Source organism: Triturus cristatus, chromosome 10 (assembly GCF_964204655.1).
Source record: "Triturus cristatus chromosome 10, aTriCri1.1, whole genome shotgun sequence".
In the NCBI taxonomy this organism is placed as follows: domain Eukaryota; kingdom Metazoa; phylum Chordata; class Amphibia; order Caudata; family Salamandridae; genus Triturus; species Triturus cristatus.
In genome coordinates this window covers 572,506,719-572,530,719 of record NC_140593.1, presented here as the reverse complement: position 1 = coordinate 572,530,719, position 24,001 = coordinate 572,506,719, and the positions used below count along the sequence as shown (strand labels likewise).

Sequence of the window (24,001 nt, the reverse complement as noted above, 5' to 3'; positions counted from 1 at the left end):
AAGATCCAGCTGGACAGTTTTCAGTGGACAGTTAAGGATTTGGCCAGGTGCATTGTGGGTCTTGTAGTCTCAAGGTGCCAAGGGGCAACGCAGAGATTCTGGAACCTTGGATTTGTGCTGTGGACCCTTCAAGAGCCAAAAAGGACATTCTGGAATAAGATCCAGAAGTTTCAAATCATTTGGAGATTTTTTGCGAAAAAATTCCATAAGCTGACTGACCCGACATCGATAGTCAAGCTGCCGACATCAAGCCGCAACCCTGCCTGAAATTCAGGTTCACCCCGCTGAAAGCTCCGGAGCTCCAAGACCTCCAGGATTTCACAGAGGCCTCGCTTTGAAGCAATCCTCTGTCGTCGACTCACAGGTTGCCCTGATGAGGAGCCTCACTTGATGTCTAAAGAAAAAGCTTTAAAAAAGTGACTTTGTTTGAAGGTAAATCTTGACAGTTCCCTACCGCTCACTGTATCTGACCCATGCTCCATTGCGGTCGTCCTAAAACTTTAACTTTCTCCCAGTCAAGTGCAACCAGTTGTCCCAAGTTGGTTCCTTTGGCTTTTAGGTACTAGGAAGTATTTATTCTTTAAGGATTAATTTCTCTGGTTCCCTACATTGGATGTCTGTTGTTTTGGTGTTATTTTAATCATAAAAATATGAGACACACTCTCTCCTACAATTTTGGTAAAATATAAGATAATGGCATGTTTTAACAGCTTAATATGAGAACATTGGTAGAAGAAACATCAAATAACACACATGGTTTGTTTGGCTGGTTGACAGTGGAGACACTAGTGAATGTGCTAACACTTCACCTTTCTTACCTTTGCACCACTTGAACACTTTTGATTTAAATATATTAACCAGCTCTAAACTGGCGTCTTGATATATCTTTCAAGCCGTAAATGGGCTCTGTCATTCCTTCTATTTATCTTTGAGATTTTTCCTTAGCATCTTAATTAATATGTATGTACCTGTCCCTGATTCTTGCTTTTTGTACTGGTGGAATCATGTTTGTCACTTGTATATGGGTGTTTTTAACCGTGTAATTTTTAAATGCAATGTATTATACACGTATTTGTGTGTTGTATCATATATATGTTGTACTACTCACTGTATGTTTGTATGTCTTTACAGCCCTGAGGAAGTCCAAAGGCAGTGGACGAAACACGTTGGCTGTGTTTTTTATGCTATTCCTAAGAACAATAAAGACTAACAAGGACACAACTTGGATGAAAAGGATCATTGACTGTTGATATTTGATCATGCAGTGCATCGCACAATTATGTGATGAACTTTTAGAATCTTTTTGGATCGTTCCTTGGAAACCACTAGAGCAGTGGGTGTGCATGCGACGTTGCCTTCAAATATTTTGTTTTGGACTTTATTTTGGGAAACTGGGTGGGAAGTGCGACAGGTCTATGGGCTTGCTGTTTCCTTGTTTTGTATATCAAAATATTTCCTATTGCAATATATTGGTGTTGGATTTTTATTGTGTGTTGTGCCTCGCTTATTTAATGTACTGGTGTTTTTAAATGCTTTACACACATCTCCTAAGTTAAGTCTGTCTGCACGCAGCCAAACTACCAAGGATTGTGGTGTTATTACTAGTTGTAGGTACCTATCCACACCTACTAATAACCCACCTTCCAAAATTAACATATAACTACACAAGCTCTTTGAGTTGTATAATTGTGGGGAAGCAGTCGGAACACAGCGGCCTCAGCCACAAGTGTTCCAACATTGCAAGCATAACCACACTTGCCTTAGACCTCACATATGCGTGGTTAAGGCATATTTGTCTAACTGCTGGCTGCTGCTGGGCGGAAGCAGGAAGACTTCATCAGGAAGAGAGCCAGAAGACATGGTGAGGTAAGTGGGGCTGGGCTGGGAGGAGTTTTCAGGGCTGGTAGAGTCGGGGTAGTTTCCAGGGTCGGGCCAGGGAGTGGAGGTCGTTTTCGGGGTTGGAGGAGGGTCAGGGCAGCTTTTATGGCTCGGTGGGTCGGGATAGTTTTTTTAATTAGGAGGTAGGGTGTTAGACCGGAGGGCATTGGAAGGGGTTGGGGTAGCTCTAGGGACAATGCGGGGGTCGGAGGGGGTAGGGGCAATGTATGTTAACGGTTAGGGACAGCGTGAGTTGGGAAGGGGCTTGGGTAGTGTATGGTTTTGGGCCTCATGGCGAGGTAGGGACAGGTAGGGGGTTTGTTCCTTAGGGCCAGGGAGGGGGGGGTCAGAGTAGTGGCGACCTTAGCCACGCATGCCCCTTTACCATGAAATTGCATGGTAAAGGTATGCATGGTTAAGACGCATTCGTGGTTTGAGCTAAGTGGTAGAGGCACATGTGTTTTAGCCATGCATGCCTGTATCATACAACCATAATTATCTTATTCAAGACAATAAGTTAGGTAGGTTCTTTTCTTGAGGTGATGATTTATGTAATTCCTAGGGAAGGCAAAGATGTAACTCGCTGTAAAGCCTACAAACCAATTTCACTGATCAACTTGGTTTGCAAGTTATAATGCTAAGTTGTTAGTTCTGAGACTCAAGGTGTTTCTACCTAATCTAATTGGACCTCAGCAATCAGGTTTTATTAATGAGAATTTGTCTTCAGGTAATGCAAGATCTTATTTTAGTATAATAAATAAGTCCAGTACATCTTTGACAACAGCTGACATTATAGTTCAAGTGGAAAAAAAGCAATACCTTTTTCAAGCTCTAAAATGGCATGGTATTTGGCCAACTTTTTTTTAAGTGCACATCATTCTTATATGACTTTCCGAAGGCTTCAGTTTTCATTAATAGCTTACTTTCTACCCACTTTACTCACAGAAGAGCTACAAGACAGATAAGCTCCTATCACCACTTCTATTTATTCTAGCCTTGGGGACACTTTTATATATTATTAAACAAAATAAGAATATAAAGGAATTTCACTGTCACAACAGGAATTACAGTTATCTGAATATGCTGACAATATCTTGTTATTTGTATATGAACCATCTATTACAAGGCCATTCTTTTTTTGTGAAGTGGATTCATTTTCCAGTATTTCTGGCTATAAATTAAATGTGGATAAATCAGAAATCTTACCACTGAATACATGTTGCCTTCGATCCATGGCTGAAGGCTATAATTTAATTTGGAACACTCAAAAAATCAAGTATCTGGTTCTATAATTCAATCTCTGAAACAAATAACTTTAACAAATAAAGAAGCATGAGCCCTAGTCGGGTCGTGGGTAAGACCATAGCCAGAATGGCACTGTGCACATGCGACAGTGAGATATAACACACTTGATAAGTTGCTGCCATGTCTGAACGAGACATTAAACCGGCCCACTTGTATCCACAACCCTCCATGCGAGACAATTATTTTCTTTCAGAACCCAGAAGCCCTCTCTCCCCTAGTTTGCAGCATAATACATACTTCTACCATTTTAGAATTTCCTCTAAGTTTCCACTTCCACTTTTAGTAGGGAAATTCCATCCCAGGGTAAAAAAAAAAAAACTCTACAGATGTAGATAAAATAACAGTACAGTAGGGATATTGTTTTGCTGATTTTTCTTGTGTTAGCAAACTCTTCTCTTGTCTTTCAAAAACACAGCTTTTATGTGTCCCCACAAGTTTACTTTCATTCCAATCTCCTCTGTATGGCCCCTTCCCTCCATAGCCCCAATTAATTCTGCTCTCCCTTCTAGCAAGAGGACTTTGACGCAAGCAATAATAGCCACATCAGGTGTCATTTCCTCTTTTAGACAAGATGTGAATAAGCCTCTCTGAATGCAGGTTCTAGTCAGCAGCTTCTGTTGATTTAGTCTGCTGGGCACTACAGCTCACAACAGCCCTAGATGAGGGAAGCTATGGTTCACTCTATCCTTTGGGGCCTATGGCAATGTTTAAGGCATAAATCAACCTATCATCTACTGCTTCCAGGCTGGTTGCAATGTATCCGGCTAGCTGCCCTGACGCTGGGGCTCTCAATTCCCTCCTGCTGACCCGTAGCATTGCAAATAAGTAATCTGTAAACCTTTTATTGCTTTTTAAGGCTTAGGGCCAATGTGCTCTGGCATCTAGTAACTTTACACTTCACGTCCAGCAGCCTACCCTGATTGAAAACTCCAGGGAAACAAGGTACCAGATAAAAGGTACCTGGAGGCTAAAGTGTGTTATGTTTTGTAATTTGCTTAGCCCCATTTACCTTTGCTCCATTTGCACCCTTGACTGTGCAACTAGTTAAAATATGTTACTTTCCACAAAGAGGAGAGGCAAGGAGCCAGGTAAAAAAGTTTTCTCTGTTGGGCCCGAAAAGTGTTTTTGAATTTTCTTTTCCCCATTTTAGTTTTCAGTATTTCCACCCTTGACTTGCAGCACAATGAAATATACAGAGAAGCAAGGCACCAGGCAAAATAGCTTCCTGTTCTGGAAACTAAAGGGTGTTATGTTGTGTAGTTTGAGTTGCCCTATTTTGCTTCGCCTCATTTGCTCCCTTCAATATGAATCATGGGGAAAATGCTAATCTCCACTGTACAGAAAAGTAAGTGAATTGTAAAGTAGTTTCTCCTGCTGGGATTACATCGAGTCCTATGTTGTGACTGCCTTTGCCACATTTTGCTTTGCTCCATATGCACCCTCAACTGTGCAGCCTGGAGAAATTGGGTGACCACCTTACTCCAAGTTATTGCAAACACTGTCTCCAGGCCTAACCTCTGAACTTACAAAAAATTATTTTCAGGAGTGTTAGTCTAATTAGTTCAATGGAAGCAAAGGAAGACTACAACCCCCATAATGCCTTAGGTTATCACACGAACGTCCAGGGCTAGAATGAGTGTCTGCAGTGATTTGGAGTAAGGTCGTCCCCAAAAGAGGAAATATTTTAACTTCCAACGAGCAGAATATAAAATATGTTCCTCTGCTAGTGACTAAATTGGGCGTCCATTTTGTTACTTGCTTTGCTCCGTTTTGCTTTGTTCCATTTGCACCCTTGACCGTGCACCCAGAAGAAATGTGCTAATCTCCACTGTGCTGAGTTATGTTTTGCTTCGTCAAAATAGTTTTCTATTGCTTTTTGTCATTTTCCTTTTCTCTTGCTATTTGTTTACTTTGGAAAACTGTCCCATCATTGTAAAATACAAGAGAAGAACTTGCGCGGTTTGCAGCTCTAGTCCTTCTCATGTAAATTGATTCACTCTGTTTAAAAATTGCTGCTATTCATTGGCGGCTCCTCCACTAAGGCAGAGGAGGATGTTGTCCCACTTATCGTTATTGTAATTTTTTTTCTCCTATTGCATGCAGCCTGTGTGCAGTGTGGGGCGGGGCTGGCCAGGGGAGGAATGGTTTGGGCCGGCCAAACAGTTCATGCGCACTTTGCACGTTCCTACCAGGCTGCATCACACAGCCTGGTCAGGAACATGCATAGCTCCCTGTTCAAGTCCACGGCGCTCAGACGAATCACAACGCTACATTGTGATTGGCCCAGGGGAGCCTGTGTGTCGGGTGCTTCCGGCTGCTGGCCGGACTTCAGAGGAAGAAGGAAGAGGACGCAGGGGAGGCAGCATCCGACCAGCCAGCCATTCTAAGGTAAGTGTCTTTTTTATTAATTAACCCACTGCCCCACCACCCTCCACCACCCTCGTCTGGTAGCAGCCACTACTACTGCTATTGTGACAAAATAAAATGCACCTTGTTAAAAATGACTGCCATGCCTGAATAATAACAAGAGTTAGGTCTTTGCTTCCTAGAATCTAGGCAGCCTTGCTCTGCTCTGGACTCCTTAAATCAGCAGCCCCTCGGCCCTTGGGCCTGGCAAGGACCTTTGGGAGCATGCTCTGTGGCCAAGTTCACGCCATTCAAACTGACGTGCTTTCACTTTAAGAAAACCTCAACAACAAATGCACTGATTTTAGTGTGTACCCATACTAGTAACATTCATCAGAGAGACACACATCTCATTTGTCTTACCACGGTTTCCCTCCTCTCACCTCTTCTTCACTTTACCCTGTCCACTGGAGTGGTAGGCAGGCCAGACAAGTATGCACTGTTGGTGTTTTACATACAAAGTATTCTGAGAAAAATGTGGAACACTCACTTCCTGGGGTACAGCTGTGCTCCATATTATCTGGTTCTTGTTCTTCTTCAGCAAAGAATTTGCTGAGGCGCTTCAGAGCCACGAAAGCCTTTATAGAAGAAACAACAATTACAAGACATGACGTAAACAAAAGGGCAGCATGCGATTGTGATCCTACCAGTGAGGCATTCTGGGCCCGATTCACAATGGTACTTACATGTAGTAAAGTTACGAGTGCCGAGTCTCCATGCTCAAGGCTGAATCCTGGGCCGGACTGGGAACAGCAACCAGCCCTGGCAGACTGCTGCTCAACTGGCCCGGAGGGGAGGGCAGGGGGGGTGGTGGTGCTAGTATAAAGCACCGCTCCCGCTTTTATTACTAGGGGCCGATATTGCAGCACTGCTGCAAAACTGGCCCCCAATGACAAAGCCGGCCCCCACCTCTCCGGCCAACCGGGGAAGCGCCTGGTGCCCGCTACTGCCAGTCCAGCCCAGGCAGAATCTCTGCACAGCGTACTGCAGAGAATGCCCCATCCGGAGATTCCTCCTTGAGTGCAGAGATTCGGCCATGGGTGAGGTAACTCTGCACTTGTAACTTTACTACAGATAAGTACCTTTGTGAATCGGGCCCTCTGTATCTAACAAACCTCCACATACCTGTACAGACTGGCTAAGGGACATGGGGAAGGCACGCAGTGGGATTCTCAGGATGTTGAGCAGCAGAATGGTGACAAAGGCTTTCTGGGCGTCCAGTACATGCATCGCATCCATGGCCAAATACACTCCGAACATAGTGAGGGAAACCTGTTCACACAAGAAGAAAAGGCAACACATGGTAAAGCTGTCAATGCAACTGTGGTGTGTACTGCTGGTAAATAAACAAATCAGACTAGCAAAAAAGTAGCCTGGGAGAGGTGGAAACTGCACATTGGATCCACTAATAAAACAAGAAAATAACTTAAAAGGGCCATCCAGTGCAGAGAAAGTCAATACTCTCCATCCAGGTTTGCATGACTAAAATCAACAAAAATAGGCATTCTAGAATGTTGGTTTGTGTGATGCAGTGCTTAATTTGTAAAACAAATAAGTGCCAGGGCTCTTGTCAGGACCCACTGCCGCTTGCACCACACATTGCCCGTTATGCTGCTAATGATGGTAAAAATACAACTACTAACCATCACACTCCTACAAGTGTGAAAATGCAGACTTTTCCAGGCCCCAAATGCTATAGGAAAGGCTTGGGCGACAGGTAATAGTCATTTTATTATATACTGAATTAATGACTAACTGTTGTTGTGGTGATCTCTAAAACAGCCAGACAGCGACACCTTGTGGCAGAGTGTCACAAGCACCGGTGTTGATTGTTAAGTGCTGGTGCCGAGCACCGAAAACCAGGGGCTCAAATTAAGCACTGGTGTGATGACGTATTTTTGGGTTGTGAGATAGAATGACATCCTTCACCGGATTAAATGATATCGCTAATTTCGTCTCCATTAACTGTAAACTTTACCTCATACATCCTCCTACCCATAGAATGCGCACATACAGCAAGCAAAGAAAAAACCCAAGACAGACTAAGGAGGGAGGCACAGACTTTGTTTTACCAGCAACAAGACAGAGGAGCCAACACAATTAAAAACCACATTAGGAAAGCCAGGCAAGCAACCACGAGACCAAAGCCCAGCAGGTGCGAGACAAGATCCCAACAGAAAGTGAAGCAATGCACTGGACCACACCAGGACACAAGTGCCCATTAAGCATGATTCTGACATTCACTGACCAGAGGAGGCCTCTGTGATCAAGACCACCACATGGCATCAATTCTCCCCTAAAGCCAAAGTTTACTAAAACTATAAACACTTTAGTCAACTAAGGTGGCACAGACTGATGTCAAATTAACAGTTTATGTGTAGTTTAGCACGACTACCCCTTCTGCCCTTGGCAAAAGGGGGAAGAAGGGCACTAATTATCACCTGGCACTTGAGCAAGGCAGCAGCAAAGAAAAAACCTCTCTGTCTTTTAGGCAAGAAGGGGGCTTGTGACTACACTCCTGCTCTTGTAAACAAACAAATCCAGGGGAGAACAGCACTAAATATGTCTCACCTACTAGCAAACCAGGAGTCTAACAAATATATCAACCTCTGGCCTGAGGCAAGGTAGGGATAATAACACTAATACATCTCCACCCGTGGCCAAGGCAGGAGGACTGGCATACACAGGACCCACTCTTGGGAAAGGGAATGGTGAAGTAAAAATATTGCCTGCACCCTCGCTTGAAGAGTGAACCAATATACAGCAATCCAGCAAATGAACATGATGGGGTTAACAAAGCCTGTTTTGGCACACTCTTTTCAATAGCTAACACTGTACTGACCTAGGTGTCAGCGGCCACCGTTCGCCATTTGCCATGTCATTTTTGCACCAAGACAGGTGACAGCTGCACCAGAGACCTGTTCACAATTATGAACAGGACAATGGGACAGATGTAGGTTCTTGCCGGCCTCTTTCACCCTAAGGGTCTTGGCGACTTAAGACAGCTAGCTGCTCATCTGCTATTCTCTTCCCCTTACTCATTAGAAAAGAGATAGAAGTTAAAAAAAAAAGAAATACACTTAAGATATTAAAGTTAAATAAAATGTATGGTTGATGGGGTATAACAGTTGCTGAAGCACAAAGGTTAAAATGAGGAAAGATGGCTGCAGCTCAGGTAAGTTTTCATTTTTTTATCATTAAACCCCTCCCGGGCGCACCCTCTCCCACGCTTCACCCACCTCACCATATTTTCATTGTGTCAGCCGCCACTGTTTCTTACATGTCCACCTTATTTGTACTTATTTCAGTGTCACACAAGACATTATCTACTAGTGTGGATCATATTAATTTGTCTGCTCATGCTCCTCTCATTATATTTTACCTTAAAGTCTGCAGAGTGGTGACAATTGGAGGTATTGTACCGTGAGATTACAAAGAAGGCAACTTTTTGTCCAGTTACTGCAAACATGCAAACCACAGAACAAGGGTCCTCTTCTCCCTGCTGCTATAATGAGAGATATGGGAATGGAGAGAATCTTTGGCTCATCTTGAATGCAAATAATATGCCCTTCCTAGTGACTGACCCTAATGAGTTTATTCCTGTAATCTTGAATTTTGCTCACAATACGGGTTGGGTGGCTTATTAGAAATAGAATTAACTGGAGCAAAACAAAAATAATGACCAAGGTAACAAGATTTCAATCCGGTACCTAGGTTGTAAGATTCCAAGAAAGCTGGTTAAGTTGCTTGTGGTAATTTGGATCCCCCTAACATGTCAGTTGAAGGCAGATATGTTCAGGTGGGAGCTGAATTCAGGGATCTGGGGTAAACTCAATGCAATCAAGTGGAAGGTGTTTGTATGTTCTGAGTCATATTAGTATTCCTAAAAGATATTTGGATGAAATGTATTCACATTTAATTAATTTTCCCATGCACCAGCCAAGTAACGGACTGTGGGGGTAGACAAGGAAGAAAAATTCACAAAAAAGACAGGCCTTTTAAAGCTCTGCAAAAAGACATTAACAGGCATTCCTTTCAAACGTAGAGAGTGAGTGCACTGAAATCCCCCCGTGATTCACATTATTTTGGGGGCACTGTCCGAAGCAAGAATTTGCATGATTACAATGCCCGGTCAGGCAGATACTTCCTTTTTGTCTAAGGTACCAAGAGTTCACATTTAAAAACATTAATAAACCAGTGTTTAAGCCATGAAATCAAACCAGGCCTTCTCCCAAGTCAATGCATTGAATCCTGAAGGTAAAATGGCAGATCAGTTTTTTGAATCCCAGTGATCAGACAGATTGCAGCTCTCTGGAAATGCAGAGAAACACCATATAGAGCATTATCATAGTCTAGATTTTAGTTGACTAGTGGTCCTACAAGAAACGAAGAGTATTTTTCTTCTATCAAAGCTGGAAAAAGTCGTCAATGATGATCATCGATTTATTTTGGAGCGAGACTCATGCAAGCATCCCAGATGAACTCCAGTGTATAATGCGTTGCTGAACGTTGCGTTACTGAATGTTGATGACAAGGATATTATTAACCTCATGTAACTTTTTGGAGTGTTTTAACTATGTCTACCCATCCTACATACCTATCATTGGCTTACTCCCTGGGATTTAATCTTCAGAAAAATTACCCAGGAGAAAAACGCAAAGGTATCGGAAAACCATTCAACGACACAGCTTCTGGAATCCAGCCAGTCTCGTTCTAAGCTCCTGGCACCAAGTACAAAAGTCCTATTGGACATCACATATTAACTTATCTGACATACTTAGGTTGAAGGAAAAATGCTGATCAGGTAAATCAACGGGTTAAAGCTGGCCTCGTGCATTCACAAATTCAGCCTAAAAGTACCAGTACTTCTTCGTCGCTAGACACTATATATTCAGTGCTTTATATATGGAAAAATATGTGCCAAGACCCAAGATATTTCGCAGAAGGCCACTGCAGCTTTCACCGCCCACTCTCCCTGTCAGCACTGCCAAATGCCAAAACCAGAGTTACCTACTTACCATTACAATCCTGTAGATGTGACAATATGGACTATTCCTGGGCTGCAGATATTATTGTTTTTATGTTTTTGCATTGTTAAATCGTCTGCTGATGTTTAAAAACCGACAGACAGCACCAACATGTGGTGGGCTTTCATGATTATGAACCAGGTCAACCCCTGGCAAATGCAGGCAAAAAATTAAGTACTAAAAATATTTACATTGATTTTGATTTGACTTTTTCCCTGTTTTCTCCATAACTTTGAATCCCTGCATATGATTGTCTCCATGTTTGTGTCATTTACTTCTTAACAGTATGTAGTTTTAATTCAATTCAGATAGGAACTATTGGGCCAGAAGTACGACCCTAGTAAACTGCGACTCGCAATTTGCCCTCGATTGTGAGTCGCAAATTGTGACTCACAATTTAGTATGTGCAACAGTGTCAGAGACACTGATTATGATTCCCAATGGGGTCGGAAAATGCGAGGCTCATTAATATTAATGAGGCACTCACATTTTGCGACCCCATTGGGAATGGCTGGCCCTCCCAGGGATGGTGGCCTGCTGGGCTCAGCAGACCACCATGTCTGGTACTGCTTTTAAATAAAGCAGCTTTTTTTTTTTTTAAATGGGAGGCATTTAAAAAAATTAAAATGAAACTTTTTCGTTTCATTTTTTAAGGGCAGGCAGTGGTCCCTGGGAAGGGGATTTGCGAATGTATTACAACCTACTTGAAGTAGGTGGTAATTACGAGTGTTTTGCAACCGCAATTGCAGTCGCAAAACATTAGTACATGAGTTAGAGAGTCGCTATTTGGAAGGGAACGCCCCTTACAAATAACGACTCTCTAAACACTTTATTGCGAGTCGCAATTTATTTGTAACTTACAAAATTGTGTTAGTACATGGCCATACCAATTTTAGCATGTGCAAACGGGTCGCTAACCCGTTTGTGGATGCTAAACTTGGTCGCACATCTGGCCCCTAGTGCTCTTTATTGAAATTAATGTAACTATTGTAGATGTTAGTTTGTTAAACACAACTCACCCATTTCTGCTGGGAAAGCCTCTTGCTGAAGCCATTACTACAAAGGTATCTTCTACGTAGATTTACTACTAAGGCAGCATAGATTACCCTCACTGAAACCTGCTGACTTTCCGGAAACGTATGTGTGGATGTTGAAGGCGCTTGGTTACATCTTACAACCAGGGTCTCTGTCCCTTACAGCTCAATCTTTCTGAAAGCAATGCTTTATTATGTCATGAATATTCTTCATCTAAGGAAATTATACTTTGTTTGCCTGATAGTCCCAGGGGGTAGCGACGTGTCCAAGCAGGAGAGGGCATCAGGGAACTGAGTCATGCTGAGGTACGGTTGGTTGTCAAGCTCTGTGCTTTGCAATGGCACTGGGGATTTTCTACGAGGTAAGTAATTTGTGGCTTAATGCACAGTGCAGCCCATTACAACAAGGACTGTACCAGGGGAGTAAATACCACAACAGGAGTGATTACAATGCACATACATTTTCAATACGTTTACATTGGACAATACACCCCAGGTAGGTGTAGTTTGCCAGTGTTATCCATTTTATTGAGTGTTATTCGACCGATATAGCTTGTCAACATACTTTGGCTCCCAAGCCTTACTCACAGATAACCTTAACAGCTATGAAGTGACACCAGATTTACAAATGTACATACTGTAATGGACATAAAAAAATGGACTAGTACTACCACAGTATATGATATGCATACAGGCACCCATCTTAAAATGGGGATTTCATCAAATTTGATGCATATTGTTCCAATATGTAACCAGGTGAAAATCAACTGCTAAAATATTGAGAATCATATGTGATCATCACATCACTGTCAATGAGACATCGTATATACCATCTTCACGTATATCCAGGGCACAAGTCTGGGGCACACGCAGGTGGACAGCGTCCACCCACTATTTTCACAGCGTGGACGCCCCCCAAGGGCACCCTGCCAAGAAGTTGAGCCTCAATTAAAAATATGCTGAATTCGTCCACGTGTAATTTGCAAACACCAGGACACATTCAGCACTGCCTGCACGCTGTTGTCTGCTTTCGATCCGCAACACCGTGCAGGCTAGGAGGGGGCTTTCTTAGTTAAGACTCCTGCTGGGTCCATAGCAAAGGCCGATTCTGAGGGGTCATCAGGCCTCCTTTTGTTCGAGTCTCCTGGCTGGCAGCAGTCAGGTGCCTCACACCTAGAAGCAAATGCAGCAGAGAGGAAACAAAGGCTCACACCTTGGCAGCACTTCACACATACTTAAGAGAGGCATTTTTAATTTTGTTCAGGCTCTGTTTAGGAGATATGCATGCCTGTAAGAATGTCAGATGTGTTGGTCTTTTCCAGTATTTATACAAAAGAAATAGTATTTATATAGTGTGTCTTACCCCATAAGAGGCGTTGTAATAATTTACATATCACTATTTTTTCTTGTTAGGCACTATGGGTAGAGGAAGTTTACGCTGACAAAACGCAACATTGTTTTATGTGTAGCTTACAAAAGTTTGAATCTTCTGCCCAAATCAGGAGGGGTTCTCTGTATACTCGAAATGTGCTTGTTAGAATCGGCGGTCTCTAGTTGGCAGAGGTATACACTTCTGACAAATAGGGACCCACCAACTCTAGTCAGGGCAAGGGGATTACACACTCAGATAACCCCTGCTACCCCCTTGGTAGCTTGGCAGAGCAGACAGGCTTATCTCAGAGGCAGTGTGTTAAGCATTTATGACCACATACAGTAATAAAGTGAATACACTACAAATGGACCCAACACAGGAGTTATTATGAAAATAGTATTTTTATATAAGGCTTAGCACAAGACCAAATAACGACAAAAATATACCACAATCTTAATAAATACTCTTTGGAAGGAAAAAAAATAGTTCAGGTAAAGTTTCTTCTTAGGAAATAGTTCTTTAGCAACAAAAGTAAGTATTCTTCTGAAACACAGTTCTTGGCAACAATGTAACCCCCACAGGAGTCACACGACGTCGAGTTTACGATATTCCCAAGGTTCGGCGTCGACCGCGAGGAGCGCTACGTCGAGCCTGGAGTTGCAACAGAACCCCCAAACACGATGATCCACGGCGTCGAGATGTCGGCGTCGAGGTCGGCGTCGGTCGTGCCTCGGATTCGGGTCGATCTGCAGCGGCGTCGAGAGGTGTCGGGCCGGAGCAGCGCTCACGGCGTCGAGAAGGGCGTCGAGTCGATGCGATCAGCAGCGGCGTCGAGACGGGGTCGCTTTAGAGCTGGAGCCGATACTCACTACTCAGCGGCGTCGATACCGGCGTCAAGACGGGGTCACTTGGAGCTGGAGCCGATACTCACTACTCCTGGCGTTGCTGCTGGCGTCGATCGGGCCCGGCGGCCGGCGTCGAAGGCTCGGAACACTGGAGCCGTTACTCACGATGTCGAGCTGGATTCGGCGGCGTCGGCGGCGTCGAGACTGCAGATATCCCCTGTGCACTGGAAATGACACTTTCCAGCAACCAGCAATTCAGCAGAGGGTGAAGTCCTTTGGCCCTGTGACTTCAACAGGAGGCTGGCACTCTTCCAGCCCTTGGAGATTTTCTAGCAAGCTTTTTGAGAGTACACACCAAGTTCCTCTCTCCTTGTTCCTTGGCAAAAATAAAGAAGCAGCTTCAGGTTCCTCCCAGCAAACAGCACACTGGCAGAAGGGGGAGACAAGTCCTTAGATCAGCAGGCTTCTTGTCCTTGGTAGAGGTTTCCTTGTCAGAAGTGATCTGAGTTCTTGGTTCAGGGGTCCTTCTCTTATACCCCTTTTCTGCTTTGTTCCCATTGTCCAAGCAGGGAAATTCCCCCCATCCTGGGTTTGTTGTGGGTGTTGCCAGGCAGAGGCACCTGGTCTATTCACTGAGCAGGGCAGGGTCCTCAGCCACCCAGCAGGAGGCGGAGCCAGTATTGTCACTGGCAGGAGCAGGGCTATCAGTCGCCCGGCAGGAGGGGGAGCCAGCATTGTGTCAGGCAGGGCAGGCTACTCTCCCCTCACTCTATGTGTAAATGCCTCATTCACCCCACACTGACTCATTCAGACCTCTGGAGCCACCCAGCCCCTGACACACACACCAAACCAGCAGAGACCGGTTGATAGTTGGACAAGAAAATAGCCACTTTCTAAAAGGGCTATTTTCAAACACAGAATTTAAAAACCATCTATCCTAAAGGGTGTGTTATTAAATTCTGGGATACTAAACTCGACCTGCTACCATGCTCCCTGAGTCAGTTAGATTATAATGGAGTTAATAATCAGTCTGCCCAGTCTGGCCTATTGGAGGCAGGTAGCCCTTCAATAGTGAAAAACGAAAATGGCTGTAATTCACTATTAGGTCATGCCACATACATCAGGGCATGACCTACCTTTTACCAACAATGCACCCTGCCCTAGGGCCTACCATAGAGGTGTCTGAAATGTGGCAAAGTGAAGGTTTAGAGACTGGCAAGTAGGTTTCCTTGCCAAGTCGACATGGCAGTCAGGGACTGCACGCAGGCGCTGCGGTGGCAGGCCTGAGACACATTTTACAAGCTGCTTCTGTGGGTAGCACAACCAGTGCTGCAAGCCCACCAGCAGCAGTCAACTTACATGCCCTTGGCACACGCAGTGCACTAGACTAGGGTCTGAACAGTAAGTCAACCAAGCCAATCATGGTAACACCAATCAATGTAACAATTTAACATAGGGAGCACTTGCACTGTGGCACTGATCAGCAGTGGCACAGTGCCCAAAGCAATATTCCAGCAAAAACATCGTAAACAGAGGAGGCAAACAGAAAAAAATGGAGGAGAGACTCATGCCAATGATGCCAGGTCTAACACGTGTCCCCTCCAGCTGAAATGTGGGGAGAAGTACCCTTCACCCAGGGAGTCCTCATCACTAAGGCAGAAAAATCTGGACAGACCATCAGCATTGGCGTGATCTGTACCAGGGCGGTGTTCCACCGTAAAGTCCATCCCCTGTAGGGAAATGGACCACCTCAACAGCTTTGGGTTCTCACCCCTCATCTGCATTAACCATCTGAGGGGCCTGTGGTCTGTCTGAACCCGGAAGTGAGTCCCAAACAGGTAGGGTCTTAGCTTCTTCAGCGCCCAGACCACAGCAAATGCCTCACGCTCTATCGCACTCCACCTTTGTTCCCTGGGAAGTAACCTCCGGCTGATGAAGGCTACAGGTAAGTCTCGGCCCTACTCATTCATCTGTGCTAGAACAGCCCCCACACCATGCTCTGAAGCGTCTGTCTGGACAATGAATTCTTTTGAAAAGTCGGGTGCCTGGAGGACCGGTGCGGTACACATTGCAGTTTTCAGGGTGTCAAAGGCTTTCTGACATTCGTCAGTCCAGATCACAAGTCTCGGCTGCTTCCGGGAAGTCAGCGAGGTCAAGGGGTGCACAATGTTGCCATACCCCTTGACAAACCTCCTGTAGTAACCCGTGAGACCCAAGAAGGCTCTCACCTGAGTCTGGGTTTTGGGCGGTTCCCAAGCCAGGATGGTATCTATCTTGGGTTGCAGGAGGGCCACCTTGCCGCTCCCTACTTGGTGCCCCAAGTACACCACTGAACCCTGCCCAATCTGGCACTTACTGGCCTTGATTGTGAGGCCTGCTCTGCGCAGGGCCAACAACACTTCCTGGAGGTGGCGCAAGTGTTCCTCCCAGCTGGCACTGAACACTGCTATATCGTCCAGGTAGGCGGCGCTGAAATCTTCCAGCCCGGCCAATACCTGGTTAACCAACCTCTGGAATGTGGCAGGGGCATTCTTCATCCCAAAGGGCATCACCCGGAACTGGTAGTGCCCATCTGGTGTGGAGAATGCAGACCTCTCTTTTGCCCCATCAGTCAAGGCGATCTGCCAGTACCCAGACGTTAGATCAAACGTACTAAGGTACCGGGCAGCCCCCAACCGATCGATGAGCTCATCAGCTCTGGGGAAGGGGTGCGCGTCAGTCTTGGTGACCGAATTGAGTCCTCGGTAATCCACACAGAACCGAAGTTCTGGGGAAGCGCCAGGCGCTGCAGCCTTTGGGACCAAGACCACTGGGCTGGCCCAAGGACTGCTAGAGGACTCAACCACCCCTAAGGCAAACATCTTGGAGACCTCCTCCTTGATATATGCTCTGACCTTTTCAGTCACCCTGTAGGCCTTGTGCCTCACAGGAGTGCTGTCCCCAGTGTCCACATCATGGACACACCACTGAGTGACACCAGGGATTAAGGAAAACAGATCAGGGAATTGTACCAACAGATGGTGACAATCTTGCTGCTGCTCAAGGGTCAGTGTGTCAGAGAGGACAACACCATCCACTGACCCATCTTGCTCCTGTCATGCCCCGTGATCCGGATCGACAGACGATCCAGTATATAAGGATCCTAGGCGCGTACGAACGCGCTTAGCGTTCTAGCTTGGAGCTCTGGTTTCCGTCTTTGTTCCGTCTGCCTGACTTCCGGTGGGAACTTCCTGTTTCCGCAGTTGCGATACGAGAGTTTTGAGCCTTCGCGGGTTCAGCCCGTGTGTTCTGCGTCTTGGTAAAGACGCCTGATAGTTTATGGTCGCGAGCCCTTCAACACTCTGGCGGCTCGCTTTTGCTTTGGTAGCATTTGATTCCCGCCACGAGTGGCAGAGTTGCGAGTGAGTGCAAGTTCTATCCCTTCCCCGGTGCTGCTGCTTCGTGGTGGTACTCACTCCTGGGTGGCGGTGTTATGTATGTATGTTTTGTTTGTTTCCCAATCGCCTTGTCCTCCAATCCCCTCTCAGAGATTAAGGGTGTCAGAGTTCCTGTTACAAGCTCATTCACTCACCCGCGACCCTGATATCGCTGTTTCCTTCTCTGCTGAATATTGCGCCCCAGCAGCGCCTGATCCCCAGCTGAGGCCACATACCTTTCAATCCCTCACCGTACCTGTTCAGCCCTATTCCCACTTCTCAACAGTGGTGCTGGTTTCCCCTGAGACAGAAGACTTAATAACCCGTAGGGGACGCTAGCGTGGACCACGTTACAGGGACCGGTGTACTTCTGTAGCACGGTAACAGCGCAGTGCGCTACACATTTCTTTTGCACTTATGGACACAGTATAGGGTGGGTGGATGTAATTGTTATCGTTTTGTCTTTTCCTCCTAGGTATTAACCTATACCTGAATAGTCTATCGTTGTTACCTACCATGTGGAAATAGAGGGAAGCGGATGTATATTACCGTAGTGAGTTTTAGACCGATAAGAAATTGTATGAAGAATTTGATGTTGCATGAAAGACTATTCCCTGAATTGTTTGCTTTATGTGGTGTAGGAATTCTTGGCCTGCTTGTTCCACGCCTGCCCCGTCCTGAGTCCCATCCTTTCCCAGTGGAGGTGACACCTTTCTTACACAAAAGCAAGACCCCAGTGGTAGGTGGGTTTGGTAAATGTCTATGGTTTTGAAGTGAATGAGGTGATGTGTAAAAGTGAGTAGGACTTTCTATTGCAGCGCTCAGAGAAGAACTACATCCTTGGTTTCAACACGGCCACACCACTGAAGTCACACCCTCCTTCCCTTGTTTTGTTACCCTGTTTTCCCCTGGCGTGTCATCCGGTTCTCTAGTGTTTGATAGAAACGGAAGGCCGTAGGGGAGGACGGAGACTTACTCTTCTAATTCCTGACGCTCCTGCAGAAGATTCTGAGAACCATTACAGAACGCTAAGCCTAACAGTGTGTTCTGCCCGAGCGTCATGGACTTGGGAACAGTAACGTTGGCAGATGTAGCCAACATGATAGGCAATTTGCAGGTCAAAACTCAGGCCTTGGCGGCCCGAGTCGATGCCTTGCAGGGTCAACAGAGAGTGGCCTCTGCGGGAGAGAGAAGCACCGTCCAACAACCGGTTATCCAAGTTACTACTCCCCAGTCTATTCCCCTAGCTCCGCCAGAGCGCTTTGCGGGAGATGCGGCTAGATGTGCCGCTTTCCTTAGTCAATGCCAGTTGCACTTTTCGTGCAAGGCGAACTGTTTTCCCACGGATCAATCCAGGGTAGCTTTTGCCATATCCTATTTGAGTGGGTCCGCAGCTGATTGGGCTATACCCTTGGTATATAGAGACGACCCTTTACTGTACAATTACGGAGCCTTTAGGAGGGAATTTCGTAAACTGTTTGATAGACACATGTACACCCATGCAGCTGATACAGAGCTGTTGGCCTTGAAGCAGGGCAGTCATGATTTGGTTCAGTATATCACTTCATTTCGGAGACTAGTGGTAGAGGCCAACTGGCCGGAAGAAAAGCGTAGCACACTCTTCTACAGAGGTTTGCGGGATGACATAAAGGATGCATTATCCCAAATAGTCGATTTACCCGACTCTTGTTCTGACCTTATTGATTTAGTAGTCCAAATTGATCACAGGCTAAGAGAGCGGAAACACGAAAAGGGAAAAGTGGAACCCCGATATGTATTTTCCAAGGAGAAAAAGAGTGATCTACCCAAGTCTGTGGATGAGAGTGAGCCTATGCAGATAGGAATGGTGCGGGGCCCTTTGACACCCGAAGAGAGGCAAAGAAGACGAGCCGAGAAACTCTGCATGTATTGCGGTAAAGCCGGTCATTTTGTAAGAGCCTGCCCGGTCAAGCCAAGTACCGTAAACCGACAGGGAAACTAGAGAGTCCGGGGTCTTCCGAGGCCAGGCTCCCGGGCAGTACAGGTTATACGGTCTCCCCCGTTGATCAAGACATGGCTTCTACCTCACACTTTTATGTCACCGCGTATATCGCACTTGAGCAGCATGGTCTGCATGTACGAATCATGATTGATTCTGGGGCTTCAGGGAATTATATGGATGTCGATTGGGCTAAAACTAATCTAATACCATGTAAAAGGAAAGACGTCACCAATAGGGTCACCACTATTGATGGCAGGCCTCTTAGCTCAGGGCCTGTGACCCATCAAACAGAACAGCTACACATGAGTATTGAACCCCACCATCAGGAAGACCTGTCCTTTGATCTGATCCATTCCCCGCATATTCCCGTTTTATTAGGAATCCCGTGGTTAAAGCTCCACAATCCCATCATAGATTGGGAGAACTCCACTTTGGAGTTTCGACCTTCCCAAAGGCAAGAGGTGGTGATAGCGGGCACTCTGGGGAATAGTGCTTCCGAGACCTTAGAACAGTCGCCTGAGTTACCTACCTGTTACGACGATCTAAAAGCAGTATTCAACCCCCGAGAGGCAGACACTCTACCCCCTCATAGGGCTTATGACTGCCGTATAGACTTGGAGGCGGGAGCTAGAATCCCGTGCAGTCGAGTATACTCTCTAACGGAAAAAGAAAACCTGTATCTAAGACAATACCTGGATGACATGCTGGAAAAGGGGTTCATCAGATCCTCGCGTTCTCCCGCCTCTTCTTCATTGTTTTTTATTCCCAAGCGGGAGGGGGGTTTGAGATGCTGCATTGATTACCGACGGCTTAATCAAGTCACCATTAAGAATCGTTACCTGTTGCCCCTCATTGCCTCTCTCCTTGACAAGGTACGGGGCTCACAGTACTTCACGAAATTAGACCTACGTGGAGCCTACCATCTTGTGCGAGTCAAGGAGGGAGATGGGTGGAAGACAGCCTTTTGTACCAAATATGGGTTGTACGAGTATTTGGTCATGCCCTTTGGGCTTTGCAATGCTCCTGCAGCATTTCAGTTTTTTATCAACGAAGTGCTGAGAGACATGCTAGAGGACTTTGTGATAGCCTACATTGACGATCTGCTAATTTTTTCTGTCTCCTTGTCTGATCACGTGTTGCATGTGCGGAAGGTATTAGAACGCCTCCAGGACAACAGATTGTACTGCAAACTGGAGAAGTGCACTTTCCACACGCAAGAGGTGCCCTTTCTAGGTTTTGTTGTATCTCCATGGGGTCTAGCCATGGATCCCGGTAAGGTGAAGGCTGTCCTTTCTTGGCCGGCGCCCAATACAGTCAAAGAGTTGCAGAGGTTTTTGGGTTTTGCCAATTTTTATAGGAGGTTCATAAAAGATTTTTCGGAATTGGCATCACCGCTTACGGCTCTCCTAAAGAAGGGTGTCATATATACATGGTCTAGAGAAGCTGAGAACGCATTCCAACAGTTGCGTCTGGCCTTCACCCGAGCTCCCGTTCTTCACCACCCAGATCCTGCCTTGCCTTTTGTTGTGGAGGTCGATGCTTCACAAGTGGCTGTGGGGGGGGTTCTCAGCCAAACAGACCCCTTTAGCGGCCTGACTCACCCTGTGGCCTATTTTTCACACAAGTTCACCCCGGCGGAATACAATTACGCGGTAGGTGAAAAGGAGCTTCTTGCGATCAAAAAGGCCTTTGAGGAGTGGCGTCAGTATTTATTGGGGGCAGACATCAAACAACAGTCCTAACGGATCACCGTAACCTCCAATACTTGAAGTCCGCCAAGGCATTGTCCATGCGACAGATACGTTGGTCGCAATTCTTTTGCGAATACGATTTTTGTATTCACTACCGTCCAGGACGGAAGAACGGGAAGGCTGATACTTTATCCCGCTTAGGTTTTGATCAACCTGAAGTACCCCTGGAATCCCCGACCATTGTTCCCAGAGAGGCCATTGTAGGGGGGGTACTCACTGAGGAAATGTTTCTCACCCGGGTTCGACAAAGCCAGTTGTCATCGGAGATGAGGGAAATAGTGGGATCACATGCAACTACCATTCAGGACGGCTGTGTCTGTATACAAGGGGGAGTAGTCTTACCCACTAAGGAACTGCAGCAACAGGTATTAGATTGGTACCACTCCCATACATTGGCGGGCCAAGCAGGGATCAAGAAGACTACACAAGTAGTACGTGAACGGTTCTGGTGGCCGGGCATGCTGAAAGACATAGTTACGTACGTAAAGACTTGTCATGTATGTGCTCAATCTAAAGTCTCCCGCCAAAACCCCGTGGGCTTACTCTTGCCTCTCCCTGCTCCGCCTGGACCCTGGCATACTGTGTCCCTTGATTTTATTGTCGAGCTGCCTATGACCCAAAATCAGAATAATACCTTGCTAGTGGTGGTGGATATGTTTACTAAAACCGCTCATTTTGTCCCCTTGAGTGGGTTACCTACTGCCAGTGAACTTGGGTCAGTGTTTTTACGTGAGATTGTCCGTCTACATGGGTTTCCTTCTGTATTGGTGTCTGATAGGGGGGCCCAGTTCGTATCACGGTTTTGGAGGAGTTTGTGCTCTTTGCTTGGGATAGACGTCAGATTGTCCTCGAGTCATCACCCGCAGTCAGATGGGCAGACCGAAAGGGTCAATCAATGTTTCGAGCAATATATAAGAACACAGGCCCTACAGAAACCCGTAGAATGGGATGAATGGGTGTGGGTAGCAGAGATTGCTTATAACAACAACCCCCATTCCTCTACGGGTTACTCACCCTTCTATTGTGCTAACGGGTTTCATCCCAAGTTGTTACCTACAGGGGTATCCCCGGAAGGCCCTACCCCAGCGGCCAATGAGTTTATTTCTCAAATGCAGGAGACACATAGTAGTACCCTAGTGAACCTGGAAGCCGCTAAGACAAGATACAAGGAAGGGGCCGATCTACATAGACGGTTAGAGCCTATCTATGAACCGGGGGATAAGGTGTGGCTTTCCACCAAACATCTGGCGCTTCGTGGTCCACGCAAGTTCAACCCTACATACATAGGCCCATACAAGGTACACAGTGTGATTAATCCAGTGGCTTTGAAATTGGAACTACCTGCCTCTATAAAGATACACCCCGTGTTCCATGTTTCCTTGGTAAAACCCGTAGAACCTGGTACCCGACTCCCGCGACGTCCGGCTCCGGTCTCTCTTTCAGATACCTCTGAGTATGAGGTGGAATCCATTATGGATTCACGCTTGGTACGGAATACACTCCAATATCTAATACATTGGAAAGGATATGGAGTGGAGGAACGTACGTGGGAGCCAGTTACCAATGTGCACGCCCCTCGACTTGTTCGCCTGTTTCACCTGAGACATCCCGACAAGCCCAATGCGGTGGGGGACAGTTGTGGGGGGAGTGTGCTGTCATGCCCCGTGATCCGGATCGACAGACGATCCAGTATATAAGGATCCTAGGCGCGTACGAACGCGCTTAGCGATCTAGCTTGGAGCTCTGGTTTCCGTCTTTGTTCCGTCTGCCTGACTTCCGGTGGGAACTTCCTGTTTCCGCAGTTGCGATACAAGAGTTTTGAGCCTTCGCGGGTTCAGCCCGTGTGTTCTGCGTCTTGGTAAAGACGCCTGATAGTTTATGGTCGCGAGCCCTTCAACACTCTGGCGGCTCGCTTTTGCTTTGGTAGCATTTGATTCCCGCCACGAGTGGCAGAGTTGCGAGTGAGTGCAAGTTCTATCCCTTCCCCGGTGCTGCTGCTTCGTGGTGGTACTCACTCCTGGGTGGCGGTGTTATGTATGTATGTTTCGTTTGTTTCCCAATCGCCTTGTCCTCCAATCCCCTCTCAGAGATTAAGGGTGTCAGAGTTCCCGTTACGAGCTCATTCACTCACCCGCTACCCTGATATCGCTGTTTCCTTCTCTGCTGAATATTGCGCCCCAGCAGCGCCTGATCCCCAGCTGAGGCCACATACCTTTCAATCCCTCACCGTACCTGTTCAGCCCTATTCCCACTTCTCAACAGTGGTGCTGGTTTCCCCTGAGACAGAAGACTTAATAACCCGTAGGGGACGCTAGCGTGGACCACGTTACAGGGACCGGTGTACTTCTGAAGCACGGTAACAGCGCAGTGCGCTACACATTTCTTTTGCACTTATGGACACAGTATAGGGTGGGTGGATGTAATTGTTATCGTTTTGTCTTTTCCTCCTAGGTATTAACCTATACCTGAATAGTCTATCGTTGTTACCTACCATGTGGAAATAGAGGGAAGCGGATGTATATTACCGTAGTGAGTTTTAGACCGATAAGAAATTGTATGAAGAATTTGATGTTGCATGAAAGACTATTCCCTGAACTGTTTACTTTATGTGGTGTAGGAATTCTTGGCCTGCTTGTTCCACGCCTGCCCCGTCCTGAGTCCCATCCTTTCCCAGTGGAGGTGACACCTTTCTTACACAAAAGCAAGACCCCAGTGGTAGGTGGGTTTGGTAAATGTCTATGGTTTTGAAGTGAATGAGGTGATGTGTAAAAGTGAGTAGGACTTTCTATTGCAGCGCTCAGAGAAGAACTACATCCTTGGTTTCAACACGGCCACACCACTGAAGTCACACCCTCCTTCTCTTGTTTTGTTACCCTGTTTTCCCCTGGCGTGTCACCCGGTTCTCTAGTGTTTGATAGAGACGGAAGGCCGTAGGGGAGGACGGAGACTTACTCTTCTAATTCCTGACGCTCCTGCAGAAGATTCT

The 24,001-nt window shown here is 46.3% G+C and overlaps 1 protein-coding gene across 1 annotated transcript in view; it reads right to left on the bottom strand.

Annotated features, from left to right (window-relative positions):
- The window catches only part of LOC146789753 (multidrug resistance-associated protein 1-like), a 621,679-nt gene that overhangs the window by 269,943 nt on the left and 327,735 nt on the right, over window positions 1–24,001 (bottom strand). The window contains exons 13-14 of the mRNA XM_085632086.1: window positions 6,715–6,861; window positions 6,080–6,167 (exon numbers count right to left, since the gene is read on the bottom strand). Coding sequence (XP_085488212.1) covers window positions 6,080–6,167; window positions 6,715–6,861 — 235 coding nt within the window. The remainder of the gene's footprint in view (window positions 1–6,079; window positions 6,168–6,714; window positions 6,862–24,001) is intronic.